The 27,504-nt window shown below is 32.5% G+C and overlaps 1 protein-coding gene across 3 annotated transcripts in view; it reads right to left on the reverse strand.

Annotated features, from left to right (window-relative positions):
- LOC132706905 (sodium-dependent nutrient amino acid transporter 1) overlaps positions 1 to 27,504 on the reverse strand; it is a 107,811-nt gene that overhangs the window by 27,076 nt on the left and 53,231 nt on the right. The window contains exons 1-2 of one of the 3 annotated variants that reach the window (XM_060678492.1): positions 13,647 to 13,905; positions 10,841 to 11,079 (exon numbers count right to left, since the gene is read on the reverse strand). In XM_060678492.1, the coding sequence (XP_060534475.1) occupies positions 10,841 to 11,008 (168 nt within the window). In that variant the 5' untranslated portion in view covers positions 11,009 to 11,079; positions 13,647 to 13,905. Of the gene's footprint in view, positions 1 to 10,840; positions 11,080 to 13,637; positions 13,906 to 24,013; positions 24,186 to 27,504 lie in introns of those variants that run through there. The other 2 variants (XM_060678490.1, XM_060678489.1) reach the window with 2 other exon arrangements.

A 27,504-nucleotide genomic window follows, 5' to 3' on the forward strand; every position in this document is an offset into this window, starting at 1 on the left:
TAGTGTTCAAATATAATTTCTTAGGAATTGCAAGGTATTTTGGAATATTTCTAAGAATTTCGGAGTATTGCGGTAATTTGGACCACTCAGCGTTTCTGTACAACGCACCAAAAAGCAATCCTAGATGAAATTCGTGGAAATATTTTCAAATATTCCTTTACTATTAAGATGATATCTAAATAAAACTGGTATGCTAGATTTATGCCGATAAAATATGCATATTTGTATTGTAATATTTTTTTTTTCAGGTCAAATTGCTGCTTCAAAAACAAAACGAACCAAAATAGTATGTAATATGTATAATAGTATATAATAAGTCACTCGTTTATTAAACACTTGCTCCGCTGCGCTCCGCTCGTGTCAACTAAAACTCGTGATTCAAATGCCGTTTAGCGCAATTGTAGCATATTATACTTTTTCTATCGCCGTTTGTTTTGGGGTACATTTTCGCAAAACAACACGAATACATTCACTAACATGACCGTCAGAATTCACAAACATCAAAATTCAAGGCGTGGGAAATATCTCCGTAAACATCCGATTGCTCCCAAACCAGTGCGGTAAAATCCCGGAAATGTCCGAAATGGCTCAGATCCGTGGGAAACGAAACTGAAGTGGTAAAGTGACGCCTTCCGCACGCTAGATCGGTGTGTAATTAGGCATTTTACAGATGGGAGCAGAAATAAGATCTAGCATGTGGGAAGCCTCACTTTACCAAACTAATTTAAAACCAGCAAGAATTTAATATAAAATTATGTTCATTTAAATAGAATAACTTTATATTTTTAACACTCATCTGTATATGCTCAATTCAAGATGCTACAAAAATATCTAAAATTTTAAAATGAAGCGATATATATTTCATTGGAATTACTTACATTTTTGTTTAAAAAATATGCGATACTCAAGCGAAGCATTTCATTTTGTTGAAATAAACTTAACATATTGAGAGCTTGCCATTTTTATTTTAAGCCGACATAGTCTTGAGCATATTTGAACCAACACCTTACCTCTGCTTTTCTCTCTAATAATTTCCACATTAAAGATATTAAACGTTCCATAATAAAATACACTTCACCACCACCTTCCAATAGCAATGAGGCTGAAAGCAATCCTACACTTGCCACTGTGGTCCTTCCTTACGTTCAAAACATCACTGACCACATATCAAAAGTTCTAAAGAAGAATAACGTCAAAACAAGATTTACCACTTACTAAATTCCATATGCGGCAAAGAATACATTGGACAGACCGGACGAAAAATATCACTTCACCACAACATTTCAAAGATAATGTTGTCCTTCCCTACATTCAACACATCACTGACCACAATCAAAAGTTCTAAAAAATCCAAAAATCTCTCAACATCTTCGATCCGTCAAAGACAAAATTCCGTTTATTGCAAAAAATTCATTGGAGAGACCGGACGAAAAATATCAACTAGGCTCAAAGAACACGAAAGATCCTTACGACTAAGACAAATAAACTCATCAGCTGTTGCCGAACACACTCATGAAACCGGGCATAAAATTTTATTTGATAAAACTAAATTTTTTGCATGTAATCAGTTTTTCTACCAACGAAAAATCCGAGAGTCTATAGAAATCTATAAACAACCTTACAATCTTATCCGCGACTCAGGTCTCTATCTGTCACCAATTTGGGAATCAGTCATCCGATATGGTGGTGGATATATGCAGGTACAGAGTAAAATACGAGCAAGTTTCAGTCAAGCTCTGAAGAAGCCAACAGGATGATTGGCGAAACGTCAGCAATTTCGACTAAGCAAAAACCAACGCAGGAGGAATCCAGAAGTTTTTTGTAAAAAGCATTACCTGTACTGTAGCCAAATATTACTATAATTCTAAATTCTAATTTCAATGACTGATGACTGATTCCCATATTGGTAGCAGGTAGAGACCTGAGTCGCAGTTAAGGTTGTTAGGTTGTTTATAGATTTCTATAGACTCTCGGATTTTTCGTTGGTAGAAGAGTTGATTACACGCAAGAATTTTAGTTTTATCGAATAAAATTTTATGTCCGGTGTCGTGATTGTACTAGGCAACAGCTGATGAGTTTATTTGTCTTAGTCGTAAGGCTCTTTCGTGTTCTTTGAGCCTAGTTGATATTTTTCGTCCGGTCTCTCCGATGTATTCTTTGCCGCATCTGCATGGAATGCTGTAAACTATTGGCATCTAAAATGGAATTTTGTCTTTGACGGACCGAAGATGTTGAAAGATTTTTGGACAAATGGTAAATCTGGTTTTGATGTTATACTTTTTTAGAACTTTTGATATGTGGTCAGTGATGTTTTGAAAATAAAGAATGACCACAGTGGCAAGTGTAGGATACTTTCGGTCTCATTGCTATTGAAAGGTTGTGGTGAAGTATATTTTCTAATGGAACGCTTAATATCTTTAATGTGGAAATTATTAGAGAGAAGAGCAGAGATAAGGTGTTTTAATTATGGGTTCAGTGACCCGGGCTGAGACAGTTTTACGGCTCTGTAAACAAGAGAGTTGTGATGTGACCTTGCATTAAGGTATATTAAGGTATCGGCTGTGTAAACAAAATGACCCAATGTTAGGTCTGATTTTGGTCTGATAAGAATATCTAAGAATGGAAGGTTATTATTAGTTTGCAACTCAATTGTAAAAGGTAATTTATGCTGTATAGAGTTTAAATATCTAAGAAAATCTACTACGCTTTCTTGATCATGTATCGTCGACGTAGCGTGTTGAGAGCTTTCTTCTCAAAGGCTTCCATAAATATATTCGCAATGACTGGTGATAGTGGCTGATAGCCGTTCCCAACGTTTGTTCAAAAATTCAAAAAATTTGACTGTTATAAGAAAAATATGTTCCAGACAAGCATTTTTCGATTAAGGTGAGAAGGATTAGTTCCAGATTCTCGGATTTTTGTATAGCTGAAATTATGTCGGGAGTTTCGGGAATAGGAACTTTGGTAAAGAGGGATTCTACGTCGAAACTAACTAGAATATCTTGTTTATCTGATGTAATGCTTTTTAATTGTTCAATGAATTGAAAGGAATTAAGTACGAAATTGTCAGTTTTCCCTGTAAGGGGTTTTAATAAGGAAGCTAGATATTTTGCTAGAGAATATGTTGGAGAACCAATGGTGCTGACAATAGATTCGAAGGGGTAATCCTGGTTTGTGAATCTTTGGAAGTCCGTAGAGACGAGGAATTTTAGAGTCGTGAGGGGTAACAGTCGGAGTCTGATAGAGAAGAAGCCTTAATAACAGATTTAAAAATATCTTGAATCCTTTCCTGATATTGATTTGTGTCCATGACCACCGTAACATTTCCTGAAGAAGTCAACAGGATGATTGGCGAAACGTCAGCAAGTTCGACTCAGCAAAAATCGACGCAGGAGGAATCCAGAAGTTTTGTAACAAGTATTACACTCCTATCACCTAATTAATATTAATCTACAATTATAGGTTAGTTTTCTATTGAAAATACCGATATTCTCGCTAACTAACTCATGTTTCCAAAAACAATCGTATTGACGTCGATATCGAATTGAATTTTTGGTGGGTTAAATATCGAATAAATTAAATGGATTCTTTTATATTCAACTAGAATATAACATTTTTTGTGTGTAGTAATTGAAAAACGGATTAGTTAAAACGTTATTTAAGAAACGAATAAAAGCATGTGTGCGCTAGGAAATCTCATTTATTTTTCCGTCGTCTACTCGCCTTAATTGCGGCTGGTAATTAGCTCGGAGATTTTTTCGACACTAAAACGCTTAACCTTATTGCTCGAAAATGTAGGTTTGCGCCAGAATTAAATAAGGTGTTTGTCGCGGTCGCTATTGACCGATCAACGTGGTTCGGACAAGATTGAAGTGGGTGCTGGCTCCATTTGTCGCAATTAACTTTTATTTTTATATAATTTTTTAATAAATTGCCTTAATTCGTGAGTCATTCGGTCTGCGCAACGTCGACTTATTTCGCGATAGGCTTGCATTTGGCGAGACATTGACATGACGCCTTTGTTCTTTGCGAAAATTATTTACTTTTGTATTTTTTTTCATTGCGTATAACTGGACTCAGACGCAGTTAACACAATGCAGCATGTAAATAAAACAATTATCTTATAGACTTGCTCAAGAACTTTTATTCATTAAAAGAAGGTGCAGGCATATTTTAGCCTCTAACCGATTACCCACTGACTGCATACGACAGTATAATACGACCAAAAATATAGTGCATTTATTGCTTTTACAGTATCTTAACGGCAGACCATCGCAGGTAAATCCCATCCCCATCCCAACAGATGTTTAATCTGCATTCAGTAGGTCTTCCTTGAGATGGACCGTAACGAATATTTGTAGAAACTTGAAATTTTTATTTGAAATGTAAATGGACCGTTTTAAATTTGATTAAATATTGGTGCCGCGGGGTATTTTCGAACAAGTGGAAGCGTTTATTTTAACATCAGGTGATATGTATCGTTCTTAGGAGTTTAATCCAAATTGCAATATGTTCGTATATATTACGGAGATATTTGAATGTGATCCTTTCAGTAAGTACGTATTTATGTACCTGACTTTCGAGCTTTGACACTGCGAGGCTGTTTTCACTGGATAGTTCTGGAGGGTTCTATTTATCTTAGAGGTAAGTCATTTTTGTCTTGTGCGCCTGTCGAATAACAACATTCTTCTTGTTTTTTTTTTGTGTCTTCTCTTCTCTTCAATTTCTAAACAACAACTTTTTTAAGATTATCTATTATATTCGTGGTTCGATAGCACAACAAAAGGGACAGCAAATCTTTAGATTATAAGAAATAACACTGCACGAAAATTTAGTGAAAGTACCATAAACGTAATTCCGCAAGAGGTAGTTAAAACGTCAGTCCAAGGGTGGTCGTCTAATTGTGAAAAAATAAAAGAAGAATATATTTATCGAGAACGATTAATGGCGGAGTTGGTCATTGAACTAGATGACAATAGTAGCGATAGTGACGATTTTTTAAGTGACTGATACTCTATTATTATTATATTTAATATTTTGTATATTAATAACGATACTATGTAGAAATGTAATGAAATAGAACGTAATAAATTGTTACTTTGTACTAATTTTTTTATGTACATATTTCAAGAATTGCAAGATTGAAAACGTGTTTATATCCCGCTTGTTAGTGTAGGTAGATAAATATCTAGGATGGTCCTGGAATGGTTACCGGTAAGCGTCTGCTCGGCAGGGTGTTCTATAAGGGGCTGCGGTTTTGGAGTAATAAACAGTAGGCAAAGTTAATCACGGGATAAGTTGTAAAAACACAATATTTGTGGTCATGGTATATGGTGGTGACGCACAGAACCAAAGAATAGAACAGAGTAAAGGTTACATACCCTTGAACAAACTCGGTCATTGAAATAAGTTTTAGGAGATTCGTCAAAACTGTTAATATCAAAATAACTCTACATGTATTTATCCAATCGTATGTTATATATTATTTAACCAAAACAGACCCTGTTTGACCCACATGCACCTCTTATAAAGTCGAGAATCAGAAATCTAAAGCGCCCTGGCTTACCAACAACTTAAAAATCTTTATAGAGCAACGAGATAATGCGTTGCACAATTTCAAAAGAACAAGATAAATAATTGGAACATTTATAAACGCTTACGTAATTTTCTTTGGTCGAAACTAAGAAGGGAAATAGAACTATATTAATAGAGTTCCTTCAGAAAATGCTTTGTAAAAAGCTATGGTAGAGATTCAAGGGTTTTAAATATTAAAAAAGTAAAAATAGTTTCAATTCAAATTATTATTCCAAATCAATAATTTGTTTTCTTCATTTTTACAAGATTTTTAAAATAACAGATTTTCTGATTCAATTAACGGAAATAACACTTAAATTCTTTAGTGCATGAAAATGGAGTCTGTTGTCCTTATGCATATGACTGACGACATTTTGCGTGCCCTTGACAAGACGATAAATACTATGCTTATCCTGTTGGATTATTAAAGGCCTTTGATGCGATAAATCATTTACTTCCATTTAAATTAAAATAATATGGTTTTGATAATGCATCTTCCGTTCTTGTTAGTTCCTATTTAGTCGACAGATTTCAGTCGATACAGTGTAATAATAACTTATCTGATCAGGTACATATTAGATCTGGGGTTTTACAAGGTTTCATCTTAGGACCGTTACTCTTTCTCGTTTATACTGTAAAATATAGGCATTTGCTGATGATTCTTTTAATACGAAAGATTTTTTGAAGGACTTACAAATACTAAGTAATCTTTATAGAAAAAAAAAACAACTTGAAGTTTAATCCTGAGACAAGGGGGGCAAGAATAAAGTAGATTTTCGTAAGAGCAATGTTGAAATTTCTATAGACAATACTAAAATTATTTTAGTTGATGAGACAAAAAACTTGGGGAATAGTAATCGATATAATGTTAGGTTTAAGAACACCTAAAAATCACATTGTCTCTAAAAATTTTAAACTAAGGAAAAAGTGTAAAATCTTAGCAGTGCCACATTTTCTAATCTGGTTTCGACTTACTACTTGTCATACGCTGTTATACTGTAGCTGTTAACCGCTGTTTTAGAATCTTGTGGTTATGGTACTGCCATCGATATACATTTATCACACGGTCTTGGAAATACATTACTTAAAAAATATATTTTCTTGATAGCGGCCATTGTTTGGTTGTATTCCGTATCTTCCCTTTTTTTAAATTTTTATTCCGGTTTGTTTTTATATGTTATGTATTACGTTTTTATACTTATTATTATTGTAGATTTTTTGTAATCGTATGTGTATATATATATATTGACAATATATTCCGTTCGCCCGTTACACTCCGACTGGAATCCTGTATCCGACTGCAGATATTTCGCCAAGATCTCACTTGGCATCTTCAATGCTCGCTACGCTCAATATATATATATATATATATATATATATATATATATATATATATATATATATATATATATATATATATATATATATATATATATATATATATATATATATATATATATATGATGACACTATATTCCGGGATATCATCCGTTCGCTCGTTGAACTCCGACTGGCATCCTGCAGACGTTTCGCCAAAATCTCACTTGGCATCTTCAATGCTCGCGCTATATATAGAATAGATAGATAGATATATAGATTCATTTATTGACTACGTTTCGTACAAAAGGGGCGTACAATTGTAGCAAGTCAGAAGTGATATTCAAGTGCAATAAAATCAAATTAATAAATAACATAAAGACACACATCTAATACAAACAAAATTAGACAGTACTATACAGTTTTATAGCACATCGATACCAGTGACAGTGTCAATGTATGCTCGCAGGGAGTAAAAACAATGACGTTGTAGAAATTCTTTAATAGTATGTTTAAATTTTCTATTGCTCATCTTTTTCACGGTACCTGGCAAAACATTATACAATTTCAGGTTTAATGAGTTGTTCTCAGACTTCCTCAGTCTAAACCTAGGCCGTCTAAGGAGATCCCCCGAACGAGTTGAATAGGCGGAATTAGCGCTAAAGTTTCCTTTCGTTCTCTGTATCTCTAATAACTGGTAGTAGATATAGATGCCAGGAAGGGACATCACTTTGAATTTTTTAAAATAAGGTTGACAATGGTCCCTATATCCTATATTAGCAACGACTCGAATGGCCCTTTTCTGCATTCTAAAAATCTCCACAGCAGCTGAGGAATCACCCCACAGTACCGTGCCATAGCATAAGTGTGAATGCAACGAAGAAAAATAAACCATAAGCAGAGTCCTTGTTCCTATCAGGCCTCTCAGTCGTCGAAGAACGAATATGTTGCTGGACAATCTATTTTTCAGGTCTGAGATATGTTGTTTCCAATTTAGACTATCATCGATCCTAATGCCAAGCAACTTGACGGACTGTCCGCTATTTACCAATACAAAGAGTCCAACATCTAATTTTTTAATTTAATTTAAAAATAATGTTTTTATATAAAATTATTAAAACCAAAGACTCTGCCGATTCACTTAGAGAAACATTGCTATTTCGTCAAAATGTTAATAATGTTCAAAAGCTCAAATGTCCCAGAGTATCACATAATGCAGCTTTTTATTATAATGTTTTGCCAGTTGATTTATTAAAACTTAAGTTTTGAAAATTTAAAATCTAAATGTAAATTTAATATATATAGAAGAAACTTCACAGCACTTTATAAAAGTATATGCAGCCATTCTTAATTATTTTCACTTTTCATTAATAAAATCGTATTATATTATATTTTCTTTTTCCATTCACAGCCATTGTAGCTTTGGAAAACTGCAGCACGAAAGATTTCTGTAGAAGAGCTGTCAAAAGATGTTGTTAGCCATGAATTATGTCATATTCGTCAGATCTTTGTTTCTCTACATTTCCATCTATTATGCACCGAAGTAATTCGTATCTCTCACCTCTTACCACCTAAATATTTTTTTCCTTGGTGGTGTTCAATAAGACTTTTTGTTTACGCATGCGTTGAAGTACTTCGTTACTATAAACGTTTTTTCACCTCTTTTAACTAGGATTTACTGAATAAAAAAATAAATTATTTTAGAAAGATCGTTTTTTTTTAATATTTGCAAAAAAAACCTTACGCGATACAAATAAATGCATAGAATTTTTGAAATCAGCCTACCAAAATGATATAAAATCAGTTTTCAAAATAAAAGCTGTCAAACAATTAAATTTTCTAGACATGTGATTATTTGAAAAATTGTCATCGATATAAACCAGGTGTTATATAAGTACCAAAATTAACAATAACAATTTAATTTTACCGCAAAATAAAAAATTATGATAAATATTTCCTTTCAATTTATGTAAAATGTCTATATCGAATTATCAAAATTAAAAGCTTAATGGTAGTCGCAATATAAGATTTCGGACAGTCAGTCATTGTCCGTTATCCGTTATCAAGTATAAACTCAGTACACAGTAAGCATAAACCGAGTAAAAATAAAGACAAAGTTAGTTCGAACCTCTATTAGTATCCATATTCTACATTAAAAAAAAAATATCAATATTAAATAATTAATATTAAATCTAAGTAATTATCAGATATTTTAGTTTAATGACATTTAAATCATATTCGCCATACTGTAACCGATAAACTATTTGCCGTATAAAAAAAACAAATCATTTGGGGACACCAGGAATTGAATACCATTATCCGCAGGAATCAAATGCCTGTAATTACCCGATATTTAACTTTAATCTAATGATATTGAAATCGTATTCACCATTTTGTAACTGAGGTATTCAGATCGTGACACTGTTTTAATTTATATTTTTGACACTACATCATTTAATTACATGATTTTAAATATTTTAAATAATTCCTCCATAAATTTGGAAATAATTTATTTTGATCTACGAGCGATGGTAAATATATGTAATGATAAATGACATCGTAAAGAGTATCCGCGATAAAATTCAGGGACAGTGGGTGCAAAAAAAATTAATTATTTTTTCCTAAAAGTAATGAGTGATACTAACTATTTTGTAATAATACGACTTAAATGACTCTTAACAACATTTTTTGTTTTATAAAGATACGTTCGGATTATCTGTTTTATAAAATCTCAAAACCCATCAATGGGCAAATTTTTGTCAAATACTAAGCTGTTACTCCTTATGTAATTGTAACTAAGGGGTTATTGTTAATTTTATGAATAATAAATAATATTCCTTAGAAAAGTTATGTTTATAAGCACCAAATACAAAAAAATCTTATCGTTTCATCTCTTTTTTTATCATTTGTCTATAGCCTAGAACACATTTTTTTTTTGAGTCCTTGTCATTATTATTATTTTTTTAGTTTTACTCTAAATTTAACAGCAATGGATTTTTACTTTGATATGATTATAAAAATGCATATCTAAATATTATAACAATTCAAATTAACAAACCAACACACTATTTAAATTGTAGGTGTTCTTAAAAATAAGGCAAATGCAGGTTATTCAATTATTATGATGGGCACATTTCTTTTCTCAGGAGATGCGGTGGTGTACGTACGAGAATTCTAACGCAAAATGTTAATATATCAAAATTTTATTTCAAGTTATTTCAAGTTACTATTCACAAATCTTTTGGTTAGGTTTTGGTTTTGGTTGGTTTTGGTTAACTAACCAAAACTAATCAAAACTAACTGCAACTCGTTCACATTCTACTGTGTACCTGCTTATATATTGTTTGACGAGCCGGAGCTAAAGGAGGAGCATGAACATTGTCTCGGATGACTCATTCCCATATTGGTAAAATACCTGAGTCGTGGTTAAGATTATCATTATTATTATTTAGCCACGCCCCAATCCAACAATAGCAGAATGCGAGGTAGTTTCCGTTAAGCTCTAAAGAAGCCCACAGGCTGATTGGCGAAACGTCAGTACGGTCGATTCAACAACTGATGTAGCAGGAATCCAGAAGATTTGTAAATATTATTACAGTACCCCGAGGATGTGTCCTTGAAAAATATTTCTGGTTTTACTGAGTAACCTTTATAGGTTACTCAAGAATGAAAGTTTTATAATAAGTAATATTTAAAAAACACCGATATAACCAACCCCGGAGGTTTTATTAGCTATAAATTGTTCTACTGTCACAGGTTTCAGTTTTATCATTGAAATATTTGGTTGGTGTAATTTCTTACACCGTTTTTTCCACAGTTTTCTGTCGTTAACGAGATACAAGCTGTGGAATTCTCAAAAACGTTTAAAAAAAACGCGGTCGTTTTAAAACAGTTCCGTGATTCTGCCTTTCGATTCAATGTACGAAGGAAAATTACGCGTTGTACTTACGTTTTTCACTCGGAACAGCTTCTCGCAAAACACGGCCCTCCTCAGGAAACACTTCAGGTTGTAGGTCCAGTTGCCGATCGGATCGCTATGCTTCAGATAAGCTTGAGGGCGATACCGAACGTATACGAAACGTCGAGCGTAACTATTTTTCTCACGGTTACCGATCATACTGGCGTATTTTCGCTACATAGTGACTTTGAAAAGACCGCCGTTCCTTACGTCAGCTTGGGTAAGGGTATCTTGAACATTAATTATGGATGTGTTTGTTTCAAACTCATATCCGAGGAAATGTGGGACACCAGGCTAGCTGTACAGATTTTTTTTTAAACGGAGAGTAGCAATTTAAAGTCAATTATAGCTTGTTTCGTACGGGGAAATTAATTGTCGATACATCCTAACCTTTGAACAAAACAAACCAACAGAGGGTCCAAAAAATAAAAACGTTGGGTTCAAAATAATGCTACAAAGATGTGCAAAAAGTCCCTATATTCTTCAACCTATAAGGTGCGGACATCCATCCTCAAATTTTGAAATAGAGTGAGACGTCGAGAACTATATAAAAATTGACATATAAATACGCAGGCCAAATATTTTCATTCCTAAATAAGCTATACATTGGAACTGATTATTATCCGCAAGCTTTGCAAAACTGCTAATGAATCCATGTTCAATTTCAAGCAAATGTTTTTGGTCATAAAGGTGACGAACTATAAGCAAATTTTTTGTTTGATTTTTGAGTAGCCCTATCAACTAGCAAAGTATGTAAACTCTTTACCTATTTTAGTTTAAGCAATATTTTCCATATTCATTCATTTCTATATTATATTTATCCTTTCCCATATTATGTAGGTTGAAAAATTGGGCATAACTTGTAAGAACTAAAAAAAAAATGAGTGCATTCCTAAAATATTTTAACAATATTCGTTTCAATTTAGGGATAAATGAACCACTTGGTCAGTGTAATCTATAAATTACTATCTGAGACTGCCACACTGTCAATAGCTTCAGCTTTTTTAGTAGACTCACATAAAGTGCAAAAAAAAGTAATCATTCCAGATTAAGGAACAAACTATTCCGAAAACAGAATCTCTAACGTTAAAGTCAGAATATGTTAAAAAACAAACGTGGGCGCGGAAAAGCTTAATTTCCATAATACGAGATGTTAAATATACATAAAGAATCGGTTTCTGTGCGTTGAAGCTGACGGTTTAATCATTTTCATTGGTGAAATTTTTTGAATACTGTTCTTATTTTCTTATTCTTATTTTTTCGCTCGAGACGAAGTACAATGATGCGAAAACACCGCAAGTGTCAAAAAGTTGTACGTTGCTTATTCGAAGTAACCCTTTGACATATAATTGGTTAAGATATCCCCCGGTATTTTAATGTATTAATTAAAAAATTATGAATTTACGTACAACGTACCGGATGTGCCATTTTAGGTAATTTTGAGTTACAGATTTTACATTCACATTTTTGTGAAATTAAATATGCAAAACATCAATGGTATCAGACTTTCAAAATTTTCTATTTTAATTCTGGTATTTCAGTAAGCTTTTAACGTATTGAAAAGGTATAAAACATCAGTCTTATACACTCTTACTTCATACTCAATCACATTTATTTCAGCAATTAGATAATACATTTAAAAAAGATATCAAACGCACAATGAGTTTGAGAAATTTGTGCGTGCGTTGGAACAATGCCTTACTTTACCTTACTTATTGATATTTGAATTACATTATTATTCAATTTATCGCACCGGATTTTTCCACTTGATTTTATTCACACTTATCACTTCGAGAATGTCATAGTCAGCACTAACAACCATACCATGTCATAGTTTGTATATTTTTCTATTAATTATTTAAAACAATATCTCTTCTAATGCATGAGAATATATTGAATATTTTTGTAAAAAAATAATGGCCATGATTGCAATAATCTACAGATGTAAAAATTTCCCCAGTTAAAACAAAACATAGTGTCTTTGTCTCGTTCCTCTCACATTTGAGATATTTATTATGGGGAGCACGGAGAAAAACTAATTTTAACACCGCTTCAGAATAGAATTTGTTATTTAATTATGTTGGATCAACACGCACAGATTGCACGATGAACTTAATATCCTTAGGCTTAGTATGATGGGAGTTTCAACACATTAAATTAATTTACAAAATATGAGACTGAGTTAAGTTGAAATAGTCATTACTAACCTAATATTTTGTTATAATATAATTATATCAGTATTCACAAGTAGATGATCAGGCAGTAAACTAGCTATTTTAGGTAACTAAGACGGTTGCAGTAATCAAATTAAAGTATACAAAGTATCTAAAACACTTTGTTAATATAAAACCAATAATGAAAAATCTGTATAGTAACCAAATCGACAGTTTCCAAAATTAACAGCGTGTTTAGTTAGCTTGCAAATCAGCTGGCCAGCAGATTTATATAGGTTGTTAATAACCTCTTTCTGTTAATTTAGCGGGTTACAGAAAACTTAAGAAATATTAAAAATCTCGGAGTGAATTTTTCAATTACAAATCTGCAACAGAAGATTTGTAAATAGTAACCTTGGAGTGTTTTTTTAAGCAAATTAAAACATATTTTGGTATTGTCCAACACTGTGATAAATAATTATAAGTCGGAGCTCTTAAGCACGGTTTAGAGAATTTGTAATTACATGTTGCTGTATTGAAAATAAAGAAACGTTAAAAATTGAGCATCATCTGGTGTCATACATTTACTCTACGATAACGAGGGCGAAAAACTCCCCATTTAATATCAAAATTACCCTAAATACCGTCTCGAGTCATCACGTAAGCCTTTTGCAGGGCTCGTTTATCCGGCTTCGGGAAACCTTTTATTACGTCAGGAAGAAAATTCGCGTTTTTCGTCACGACACTTGTCGAAAATCGATAACACTGCACCAAGGCGACGCGGCGAATCGAAACACGCAAAGCGGATTTTCGCTTATTTTAAATATAACGACGAACAACGGCGGCAAAACTCACTACGAGACCGCTCGGGTCTGTACGGCGACTACGCGCGGAGCTTTATCAATTTAATTCAAGCAAACAGGTGACTAGCAGACTGTAAAAAACAGCTGCGAGGTTTTAATTTATTTTCCACCACGTATTAATTGGAGCTGCGGAGGGCTTTTCGACATGCCCACGGCGCAGTTTGCACCGCCCGAGCTGAATTTTTGATGGATTATTTCCTTCCAGGGATATTTTTCCTGCATTTAAGAGAATAAAAATGTTGTGCGCAAATAGCCAAAAGTGGGCTTGAAAAAGTTCTATTCTAGAACTTAAGCATCTTGATAGAGAACGCTTTAATGCTAACGTACTCAATGTGGACTGGGGTGAGGTTTTTTATTATACTGATATTAAGGTAAAAAAACATTGGCGCTTTTTGATTGTTACGCTCCTTTTTGCACTAAGCAGATAACCAGACCTAGATCTCCTTGGTTAACAGGAGTTTAAAGAGCTATGAAAAAACATCACAACCAACTTCTTTTCAAATATAAACAAATCCAAAAATTTACAAGATTGGTAAGGTTATAAAGAAATTAGAAAAATATTTGCGATACGACAAGAAAAAAAAGCCTATCTTGACTTCACTAGTCTCGATCATTTAAATGTTTACAAAGCTTTGAAACATTTAGAAGTTAGTTCAAAATGTTCAAATAAATAATTCGACTTGGCATTGGTAGGTAATAATGACGTAGTGTATCCCAATTGAATTCCATTGTTTCAGAAAATGATGGAATATCTCTTGAGATAATTAGACTGTGCTGTCCAACAATCGTGCTGAATGTGAATTTTAAAAAAGGCAAGTTTGTAAACTAAGCTCTGAGCTATGAGTTTTTAAAAAATTCACCTCACAACTGGCGTTTATACGTATGGTTGCTTTTGAGCGAAATTTTGAAAACCGGCGTGCATTAATACAAAGGAATTTGCAAAAGGCAGTAAAGAAAATCCTCAAAAATATAGCAATCAAAGCAACAGATAAATTGCTACGCCAAATTATTTATTTCCATTTTGTTGGAATGATCGATCAAAGTCAACAATATATCGCCAAAATGTCAATCGGGATTTAGGAGAAATAGATGTTGTACAGGGTGAGTTAACGAAAGAATAAAGTTCATTATCTCGTGGGTTTCAAATTTTATGGGAAATGGTAACTACAAAACTTGTAAATATGGTTGGGATGCATAACCAAAAATTATTTTCAAGTATACAGGATGGCTCAATTTTTTTTATGTATATTATTCATTTTAAATTGAAAAATCTCGATTTTCTTAAGTGGTACACTATATATATTGTTTATTTTTTCTGAAAACCTACAACTTTTATTAGGTGTGTCATCTAACTTTTCTCAATAATAATATTAATAATAATATAATTATAATATTCATCAAATTTAGTATATCCACAAAATAAACAAATGAAAATTCTCCCCAAAATCCTTAAGTTGTGTCGGATCACATATCATAAATTTACCCTGCCACATATTGCAGAAAGTGACGTTCCTAAATATTTAAAGGAATCGCTACACAATTTATATAAAATACAAATTGTAGCCTATGTAATATAGAAAATTCATTATACAAATATTACTTTAAATTTGATACCGTAACCAAGCAACTCTTGCATGTAAATCTGAGTCTTTACTTTCGACATTCTCTCCCTTGTTTTTGTTATTTATTCTTTGCGATTTATTTTAGCTTTTCCAATATTTACCCTTCTTTCAATCTAAGACTATCTCTATAATATTAGGTGGCCATGACAAAATGGGACTCTGTTAAGATTAGAAAAGGAGAAAGAACCTGGGAGCGGAAAATAGATAAAGCAAGAGACAGTTATTAGCAATGATATATTTTCTTCGACTTTCCTTAGCCCAAACGAATTTTTCTATTGTAGAAAATTATCTAAACAATATTCACACTCCCAATTTTATCCACAAGTTGGTGCTGAATTCCTTTAATTCAAAATAACAAAAGCAGTTTAGGAAATACTTTGTTTTCAGCTCCTGCTCAAAATTCTAAGTTCTAATTCATATATGAGTATATTTCTCGTATAATTTCCCAGTTTAGATTATCCAATAGTACAACATTTACAATTCTTTTATAAAGGCACTGTCCTATTTGTAGCATACCAGAGGAGTAAAAACTCTAGTAGTTATTTAATTTTGCCTACTGTGTGCTGATATACGAAGCGTTTTTTTTTTTTTTTGAGAAATGTCGCGAATGTTAATGTTCCGGTTAAGTTATATTGTGAAATTTATCTCATAACATATTAATAGTACGGTCTTCCATTTTAAACGAATGCAAAGTTGTAACTTTGAATATTATATCACTATCTATGTTTTTTTGCTTCTATATTCTGTGGTTTATACTTAGATGTATATACCCTCGGTTCTTTCTTTTTTTTGTAAATAACCTCGCTTCTTGTAATGCAGGTTTGTCTTTGGTACAATAAATGATATTATTATTATTATTATTATTGGATGCGTTTGTCAATCAATAAATCAGTTGAAAAATTGTTTATCTAGCTATTTTTAAATTATTGGAAAATAATGGAAAAAATTGATGTTTTGCTCGAGTCTTACCCTACTTTTGAACTAGTAGGCTTGGCACAGGGCGGACATAATTCGAGAAACAAATGCATGCTGGTAGTTGTCAAAGTGTGAATATTGTTTTACTCTTAAAAATATTTTCAGGAAATTGCAATACAACTTAATTAATAGTAATCAGTTTGAGAAGATAGTATTGTTTGCACAGGCTTTAATGGCTTGAATATAATACTATTTACTATTTACAAATCATATGGAGTTAGGCTCTGAAGAGGCCAACAGGATGAATGGCAAAACGTCAGCAAGTTCGATTCAACAACAGCTGACGCAGGAGGGATCCAAAAGATTTGTAAATGGTGTCTGCGTAAAAAATGCTCTGTTAGTATCTTAGTTACCTTTGGTTTTATTAAAAAGTGAAGTATAAGTCAGCTCTGTCTGAATTTATCTTGGTGAAGCATGGGGTACCACAGGAAACTGTTTTAGGGCCAGTATTGTTTCTTCTGTACGTAAATGAATAGCTCAAGTTAGAATGTTTATATGGCTGTGCATTAATAATCTTAGCATGAATGTGGTTTGGATCAAGAATATTTAATGTGGTGTTAATTTGCCGCATGAGAAAGAAAATATTTGGGGATAGTATAAGATCCACAATTAAACTTTGATGTCCATTGTGATTATATAATGAGAAAGTTTTCACCAAATGTGGGTTTTATATCGAGAGCAGGCAAAAATGTACCAACTTATACAACATTGTTACTTTACAATAGCTTCAACTTTGTTGTTTAATATACCTAACTATAGACTAATTGAATTTCGGATGGTACAAAACAGGGCAATGTGCGCAATTCTGAAATGTAATTGATGTACACCTGTGATGACAATGTTAAATGTGTCACAAATGTTAACTGTAAAGCAAAAAGTAATGTTTGATGCCTTTATATTTATATTTAAGGTAAAAAAATAATCTAATACCGCCGTATATTAGTAATGCTAATGGGTATAACGACGAAAACTGAAAGTCACATTTAATCTCTATACAACTTTTAACAAGTATATATTGTTATTGCGAGATTGTGGGATGTAACGACAAAATTTTTACCTTCAAACAACCAACCCACCTACCCGCCCCGCATAGCGTTGACAGTTGGGTAATTCCCCCCAACCTAAAAATTATCTGGTGCCGTAAACTAAAACGCGCAATGGATAACTCTCAAAAAAAGAAACGTAGTGTTCAGTGAAAGGGTGAAATCAGGGAAGGATACCAATATAGCGACATATTTAATATGGATGAAGCTGGTCTATTTTTCAAAATGATCCCGGACAAGACTATGAGATTTAAAAGCGGCGGAAAAATACCAAAGGAACGAATAACTCTCCAACTAGCAGCAAATATGCTGGTAAGGTAAAAAATACGCATTGTTGTAAGAATATAAAGACTTTTCCTATGACATATGAGAACAACACAAAAGCGTGACTGCCATGTGAACTGTTCGAATAGATTGTCCGCAAATGACATTTACAGTTTGCTGTACAAAAGAGAAAGATTCTGCTTGTGCCGGATAATTGCAAAGCATATTCTAATATGCAACATTTAGAGGCAATAAACGTAGTGTTTCGTCCGGTCAATGCCACAGCTCTTCTCCAAACTTTAGACCAAGGTGTTATCTCAGTCCTAAAAAATCATTTTAGAAAGATTCAAGTTTTAAAGATTATTAAAGATATTGAACATGGTAGTCGTGTTGTTCAATCCAATTTATTAGATACTATTCTGTAGGTGTCTGAAGCTTGGGATCAAGTTACGCACAAGTCAGACAATGAATCCGAAAGTGATTTGTCTTTATCAAAACTCATCGGCAAACAACTGAAAATGTTCCACTTTATGAATGGGTTGGAAAGATACCGACCCTAAATGATATCGCTACTGAAGACGATTGAAGGAATTTCGTCAATGTAGATTACGAGTTGGAGACGGAGCGACTTTGTGAACATGATGAAATAATGAAGACGCAGAAGAAGGGGTTGCAGGAGAAACGAGTACAATAGATTTTTTTTTTCACAACGAACCTGAAAATGATGTAACTCTCAAGAATTCATTAGTGCATCTAGAAAATACACTTTTTCTAATCCCGTCTGTAAAATACCTAATTATGCACCGATCTAGCGTGCGGAAAGCTTCACTTTACCACTTGAGTTTCGTTTCCCACGAATGCGAGCCACTTCGGACATGTCCGGGATTTTACCGCAATCGGATATTTTCGGCGATATTTCCCACGCTTTGAATTTTGACGTTTGTCAATTCGGACAGTGATGTCATTGAATGTATTCGTGTTTTGCGAAAATGTACGCAAAAGAAATAGAAAAAGTATAGTATGCAACTCGTTCGGTAAACTTTTTAACTCACTCGTTTATTAAACACTCGCTCCGCTCGTGTCAAATAAACTCGTGAGTCAAATGCCGTTTACCGCACTTGTTGCATAATATACTATTACGACACCCTTCTTAAAAACAAAACTGTTTGACAAAGCAATATTACAGAATTTTTTCAACCTAATGCTCCTAAACAGTTTTGTTTTGTTCCAGTGCTTGTCCTAAAGAATTTACATTAATGACCAGTTTTTTTATAATTTGACAAGTAACCTGTTATGACGGCGATCGGTTGTAACGACGATATCGCTATAACACATATCTAATGTATATATTTATTTATATACATTTTTTATAGAACCGCAAAATTTTCAATAGTAAAAAAAATTCCAGAGATTTTTTTTTAAATCAGTTAAAAACGGAAACATGTTTTACGTTATGTTTTTATTTATGAAGATCGAAGCTCAGATATCGCCATCTATATCTATCTCCTGTATCAAGGGAAGTTTTCCTATAAAAGATTATTATTGTTATTGCAATTAAAAAAAAATCCGACTCGAGTTAAAAGTGTTAATCGTTCGTAACACCCTGTACACGGCCAACTCGTAGAAATCCGTTACGCTAAAACGTCGATTGTCTTTTTTTTCCACAACTATGTAGCTCGCAAATGTGGTGCCGCCCGTTCATTTTTTTTAAATATAAATAAGCATTAACCCTGGAAATGGTCGCAGTACCGAGTACCGTGCCGTATTAATTATTCAAACATAAATCCGTTAAAATCCTTATAACAGGCAGCAGCGCACTTAATTAATAAAAATTAAAAAAAAAGTTTTACTATTAGCTTCGCGGAACGTAATGGCGTTCATGGCTCGGTTAGCACGGCGAGGTCGATATTTTTCAATAAGTGATATGCGTTCCGAGTTGCACGGCATATTTTGTTGTTTGACACGGAGTTGAAAACCAGAATTATTGTATAACTTGCGTGTCGTTCCCTTATTTCTTCTTTTGTTGCCCGTCGTGTTACATCTATCTATGATTTCCGTGTCGCACATCCATTATTACGTCTAATAATTTCCATAGTTTTACTTTATTCAGATTAGTTCTTTTGGTGTTTATGGTAACCTATCTAAGATTATTTACATATACGGACTGATCCAAATTAAGTGTTCAGCATTGGTAATTACGAAGTCGTAGCATTTTTTTCACCGATTTTCGATGGTGAAAACAAAAAACAATTGAATGTAGGCTTTTGGAAACAACGAGGAAAATGTACTCTTTTTAAATAGAACACTCTGTATATTCTTTACCCTAACGTTCGTAATTCACCAGCAAAACAGAAAAGGTCGTTTGCAATATTAGTCTAAAATTGAAAATAACCGCATTATCAGCACTCTTTTAAACGAGATGTCTACGAGTGGTTGCGAAACAAAACTCCAAAAATGGCCAATTGCCTTTAGCATTGTTCTACAATCTATCTGGTTTATTTTTGCTCTTATTGCAGCCTTTAAAACGTCAACGTGTTGGTGTCTTTCCTTATAAATTTCGTCCTTTAGATAACCCCACAAGAAGAAATCAAGTGGGGTTATATCTGGTGAGCGAGAAGACCAAGGAATAGGTCCATTGATTCATTTATTGTTGAAAATGGTTGGCAAAAATTGGTATGTGCCTTTGAAGTTATGAACTGATGCGCCATATTTTTGGAAAAGGAAATTTTGCTTAGTTATGAGGTCAAGCTCAACTAGAAAAGCATCATGAATTTCAGTCATAATTGCAATGTATCGCTTACCGGTCAGCGTGCCATCGCAAAAATATGGACCAACAATGCGAGAACCAATTATACCGTTAAACGTTAAAGCTGAAACGAATTTGTGGCTCTCGAGAACGTACTAGCAATAAATTTTCTGTTGAGCAATAATGATGATATTTTGGATTATAAATTCAAAAATTTATAGAATATGCTGAAAATAATTTTTGTTTTGGTTGCAAAAGTTAACAGCATGGCAAAAAAAAGTGTTCTCTCTGCATCCCCTGCCAAAAGAACCTGTGCTGGTGGAAATATATAAGGGCAATTTTTTTAAGTCCTTTGTAGAGTATCCAAGGATAGGTCTGTGACTGTGTCTCGAATATAATTGCCACGATATGCTACCAAATATCCCATTTTATCACCATTTTGCTTTTTGCAGAAACGGTTGCATTATTTCTAAAGATTCGATAAAAGTACTGAAAAAAATTATTCATGTGGTGAAACGCCCTATGCTCTATGTATCGTTCTCTTGCCCTTAGAGACGATTTCCTGTACGCCAATTAGCATTGTAGGATGTCGCAGTTTTCTTCATGTGTAAAAAATTTTTTTTTGAATAAGTGATAAATTAAAAGTAATTTAAATGATTTATAACAATTAATATAACAATGCTAATAATGAACAATTTTTTCTGCACCTTTATCGAATCTTTAGAAATCATTCAACCGTTTCTGCTAAAACAACGAGATGAAATAATTTTATAATAAATGAAGGCGTCAAAATTGGTGTTATTATTTTGTTTTTTTACATTCAAATAAAACAATCAAAGGAAACTGGAGTTTTTTTTCGCAACCACTGATAGCCATCTAGTCTAAAGGGAAATGCGCTGATAATTCGGTTATTTTCAATTTTAGGCTAATATTGCATATGACCTCTATTATTCTGTTAACATTAGAGTAAAAAATATACAGGTTGTTTCATTCTGAAAGTGTACATTTTACTAATTTGTTCATAAACCTTACATTCAGTTATTTTTCTGTTTTCTCTTTGTTCGACTTTGAATTTCTACTCTTAACAAAGTTACCAATGATGCACAATTAATTTAAATCAGCCGGAACAAGTCAGGCTATATTCAAGATTCAAATTTGGAGAGTTAGCAATTGGTGTGCCCTCCTTTGCGATCTAAATGATTATTGTGACACTCTCCATAGCTATTTAGCTTTATCCAGGTCTGTGTTTCTGATTCTTGCTGCTTTGCTTGCAGTTTGTAGTTTACAAGGTCTGCTGTAAATCTGGTAGATGGACTTCACGGGCTACCTTGGTGGCCTTATTATACTAGTACCCATGACAAAATCACTTTATTCTGACTTGCTATCTGGTTTAATGCTTTATGGCAATCCAAAACTAGTTTGGATGTTATTTTACTCCATTGCATAGTTTTTAATACCGGTTGGCTGTCGGTATGGACCGCATTTATTTTATTACGAATCTTTTTTGTCTTTATATCTCTTGCACAGTGTCCAGCCACCCACTGAACTTTATATTTTGCGTAGTGAAATAAGTGGACACTCTCGACAAAACTTAACTTTATATTTCCGGTACTTTAGTCACTGGTGGAGAGACCTAGAAGTTACTAGAAAATGGCTAGACTAGAGGCGTAATTGTTGTATATGTTGTGAAAATAGCGCTACCGATAGAGGGCACAATTAAGTTAATTATTTCATTGGTCTCAAAAGTTCCATTATACAGGGTGGTTCAAAAACGCGTGACGGCTAAAACATATTTTTTTAAGTGGAGCACCCTATTTTTAAATTTTGCTTTTAATTCCTTTTAAAATTGACTATAATTATAACAAAAATTAGTTTTCACACTTGCAAAGGAATTACGATAGCGCCATTATTTTTAATGGTAGATAGTTCATTCATATATTAGATGAAATGAAATATATTTGCATAATTTAAATTGAAAAATCTCTATTTTTTCTAATGGTATATCATATGTGTTTTTTTTTGAAAAATCATACAGAAACCTGCACTTTTTATTAAGTATGTTATATACCTTATTTAATATTTTGTGATTTATTTTAAACAATCCAAAATTTACCCTTCCTTCCGTCTAATCTTATTGCTATAAGATTATTTGGTCATGACAAAATTGTCATCTACATTTTCAAATTTTTACCTCACAACTGAGTAAATAAATTTATAAAATTTATTGTGGCGTTGGTGATTTAATTGATATGATTTATATAATGGGTGAGGCGAAAAAATACCCAGTTTTCAGTAAGATTTTACAAAGCGAAATACCCTAATAGACGTATACCGACTAGATAATCTTTTAAGGGCACGGTTTGATGCTAGTGATGGTATTGAATATAAAAAACGGAAACTATGTGTGGTGTAGCATAAAAAACTTTAAAGTTATGAGACTATATTTTAGAGAAGTTCGACAATTTTTAAATAATCAGTATCCACAGAAATGGATCGGTAGACGTGGATTTATTAGGTGGCCCCTCATCTTAAACATCGTGTTTATGTGAATCCCCCTGTAACGCCAGAAGATATGGAAAATCGGATTCAAGGTGCGTGTAGGAGAATAACACCGTTTATGCTAAGGAAAGTTCAAGAAAATATACCAAAAAGACTAAATATGTATCCAAGTAGAGGTGCATATTTTTTATTTAAAGTTCTTCCATTTAAAAAAATCATATAAAAATTGGTATAAATTTCTACAACCATGTTTTTTCAAATATTTTGTACGCCGTGTATAATGGAAAGTTTTTTTTATGCAACATTCGTTAAAACAAATTTTCGAACTTGCCATAAATGAGATGTATACTTTTTTGCTCCAGTATTCCACATACTTCCATTATTAATTTAATATTCACACTGATCTTTGCTGCTTGTATTAAAAAAAATTAATGTATATTAGGAAATATATTATGATGATATTCCAATGCTTTCATACTCCTTTATCTCATTTTCATAACAAATCATAAGTGTGAATATAAATACAAGGTGTTTACAAAGAGTATGACCATCCGTTAACCATGGTTAAAATAATAGCACTATCCTTCAGTGAATTTCAATTTAAACCATTTAAAATGTTTTCAATATACTTAGTATCAGAGTTAATTTTTTAAAGTGCATTTTTATTAATATCTTCATTAATTACATTGATTGTGACTTGGGCCTTCATTTCATCTACAATTTCCCAGGCCATAGTTGTATTACAATTAATTGAATTAAAAAGAAATGTAAAAGATATAAATTTCTGTTGTTTCCTTCGGTTGTCGGAAAAAATGGTGTAATGAAAGGGAAATTTCAGAGAGAAACTTTGTTTAGATAATTGTGCAGTGCCGTCAAATTTCATAATGACCGCTCAAAATACTCGAGAGATATGCATATAGGTTTGTTTTCCAAAATTTTCATTTTATTAAAAGAAAAACACCAATGTTTCACACTAGAGGTGTTTGCTGATTTTCTTACCATTTCAACTTTTGCGGTAACCAACTTCACGGAGGAGCCCATTTCGTTAGCCTCAGATATCGAGTTCCTTGCTGACCCTCCCGAGTGAGTCGTCTTAACCGACATCGTCCCGAGAGTAGGATAATCGTAGGACGTGTATTCTGGAACTTTCGAGTCATTTCCGATAGAAAGACTGCAACAAAAAAAACTACAATTCAAGGAGCAACTACTGTCGAAATTCATTCATTTATTATATGAAAAATTATTACTATTTATTTATTTATTTATTTTTATTATTTTAAATAAAGCCAAAACAATTTATTTATAATTATTTTTTTACCTATACCATAGGCCTGTTTGAATGTAAATGTAATAAAAATATTTGTAAAAATTGTAAAAATTATAGTACAATTAATAATTCAACAATACCATGGGCAAAATAGAACCCATAAGATATGAATACAATGCAAGAAAAAAAGCAGTTTATCCCGCGCTGTGTACGAAAACAAAAGTTTTCATACGTATTTTGGTCTCCGATTTTACAATCAACTACAAGAACAAATCAGACATATCACAAAGTTTCAGAAACACAAATCGCTGGTGAAGGAGTGGATTTTTAAGAGTGCCAGGGCTATGTTTATCTTATGGTCTTGAAATGTGCTAGATAAAACAATTGTGTTTAGAAATTGTAAAAACGGTCCTGTTAATGATTGCTTATACAATTCAATAAATGGTAAAAAAAAACGAATGTAGTTCAACGGTTGTAATGGATCCTTCTTGTCTCTGTGGGAGCTTTTCATTTGTTTGCATGTCACGTATTTTAGTTAAACAAAATTGTATTACTTATATTATAATGTGTGAATAAGAATAAGCATTGATTTGCTTCTGTGGATTTAAACGTTTATTTGGTGTATTTTTTGAAATTGAATATTGCTTTTTTCATTAAATTTGTTAGTATTGTAAGAAGTTATAAATATGTTTGTTTAACTTATATTTTAATGATAGATCCAGATAATAGCTACTTGGACAACATACATTTAATTACGATAAAAACAATTGATAACTAAAGGGTTTTCATTATTTCGCAAAAGAAACTTGTGTCTTTTATATGTAAAGACAGTTTAAAAAAATCGAAACACAAGTATTTTTATTTTGGAATTAAGTGGGTTCTTAATGATACAAAACCTGTTCCCTTTCGAAATTAGTGAAATTGCCTATAAAAACTTCTGAACTATTTTTTAGGATGTTTAAGCCTGTGTGTTATTTTACTGACATATATTTTATTATAACCGTAGCCGCAACAATACCTGAAAAATTTTGCAATCTACCGCAAATTAATCTATTAATGCCACCTAATCTGTCAAAAAAACAGAGGTAGAATCCAGTTTCGTGAGTGCTATAGGTACAAAAGAACAATCTCTTGTTGTAAATATTGACTCTCACTGTTGTTGGAAAATTGAAACGGCATTTGACTCACGAGTTTATTTGACACCAGCCGAGCTAGCGTTTAATAGTTTTTGGGTACATTTTCGCAAAACAACACGAATACATTCACTGACATGACCGTCAGAATTGACAAACGTCAAAATTCAAAGTGTGGGAAATATCTACGAAAACATCCGATTGCTCCCGAACCCGTGCGGTAAAATCCCGACAATTTCCGAAGTGGCTCGGATCCGTGGAAAAATTAGAGTGGCATTTAGAACTTCGATCACTTATTTAATTAATTCAAAGTTCTCGGCATAAATCAGCGGCGGCTAACCAATTCGGAGCGCGAGCATTGAAGATGCCAAGTGAGATTTTGGCGAAACGTCTGCAGGATTCCAGTCGGATGCAAGATTTGCAGGATTCCAGTCGGAGTTCAACGAGCGAACGGATGATATCCCGGAATATAGTGTCATCACATTTTTCCATCCGTGAATCAATACGTGAGAATATATATATATATATATATATATATATATATATATATATATATATATATATATATATATATATATATATATATATATATATATATATATATATATATATATATATATATATATATATATATATATATATATATATATATATATATATATATATATATATATATATATATATATATATATACAAAATTGGACACTTAAAAGTGTTTTTAGAAATACTATATTTACTTGAATTGTTAATTCATTTATCAACTAAAACTGGTCTCTTTTAAATTCTGTCAGAATATTGATACCATGAGCCAAACAAGTAACATGAAATCGGTTAGAATATAATGGTTTTACAATTATGTGCGGCCTTAACTATATTTTTTCTGTCGGAGTACTGTTATGCAAAAAACGGTAATTTTTCTTAAACAAATCTGGTTTGTTGTCGACAAATCTTGTCAGTGCTTAGCAAGTCTGAATTTTTGAAAAAAAAACACATTGTAGGCTAGTAACAATTCATAATCGAAAATTTCAAAAAATCAACAATTACAACACCAAGTAAGTAACATAAGTAACACACATTCGATAAACATCAGCCGTTTAAGATTTCCTCAATTGAAAAAAATTAATAAATTACCTAAAATTGAACTGAGGTGGCTTTTATTTGATGACAATCCATTTATCAAAATAAATAAAAACTAAAAGTTCAGATTTTCACGAAATTATATATTTTGACATGACAATTGTTTCGACAACACATTTGATAAAGACACATGTCGACATGTTGTCGAAACAATTGTCATGTCAAAATATACAATTTCGTAAAAATCTGAACTTTTAGTTCTCATTTACTTTTTTAAATTTTCTAAAAACAGTTGGTTCTGTTAATTAAATTGCCATTTTCGAGAAAGGAAACATTATTTCTTTCATGAGCTTAAATTGCATTTTCATGATCAAACCAGCAGCTTATTATTATTTGTAGATTCAAAAGGTGTGGCGTATAAGTAACACATATTAAATAAACATCACCAGTTCAACATTTCATCAAGATCTGGATACGTACTACTACGCCGGCTAGCAATTAACGTTAATGATGCTCCGTTAGACGGTAATTCTTAAATTACATTACCAGTATATCGAAATAATGTGTTGTTGAAAATTCCAAATATGCGGCTATAAAAAGCCACCAAAAACAAAAAATGGGTTTCAATTTTTTTGAAAAAAAGCGGCATTTCATAGTGTTCCAACTTTTATTTTTTGCTTGGTCAGTTCCTGTACAAGTACAACATCGACATCAATCACAAAACATGACGTTACAAGGGCCTTTGCGGTGTAGTAGTAAAATCAAATATTAAATACACGGTGTTTTATAAGGAAAAATAAGTTTTGTAAGTATGACAGTTGTGAAGCACCTTATACGTTGATGTCCCTTGGTAGACAAATCGTTATGAACTCTGAGTACAGCTAAAACTAAGTGCCCTTTCTCATAGTAAACTGAAACTTTCTATAAATTAAAATCAATCAGAAATCAGAAATTCTTAATAATGTTTTCAAAAATTCTGAATTAGATTTTCAGAAAAATCACCCCTCTTGTTA

Source organism: Cylas formicarius, unplaced genomic scaffold (assembly GCF_029955315.1).
Source record: "Cylas formicarius isolate icCylForm1 unplaced genomic scaffold, icCylForm1.1 PGA_scaffold_9__14_contigs__length_23061073, whole genome shotgun sequence".
Classification (NCBI taxonomy): domain Eukaryota; kingdom Metazoa; phylum Arthropoda; class Insecta; order Coleoptera; family Brentidae; genus Cylas; species Cylas formicarius.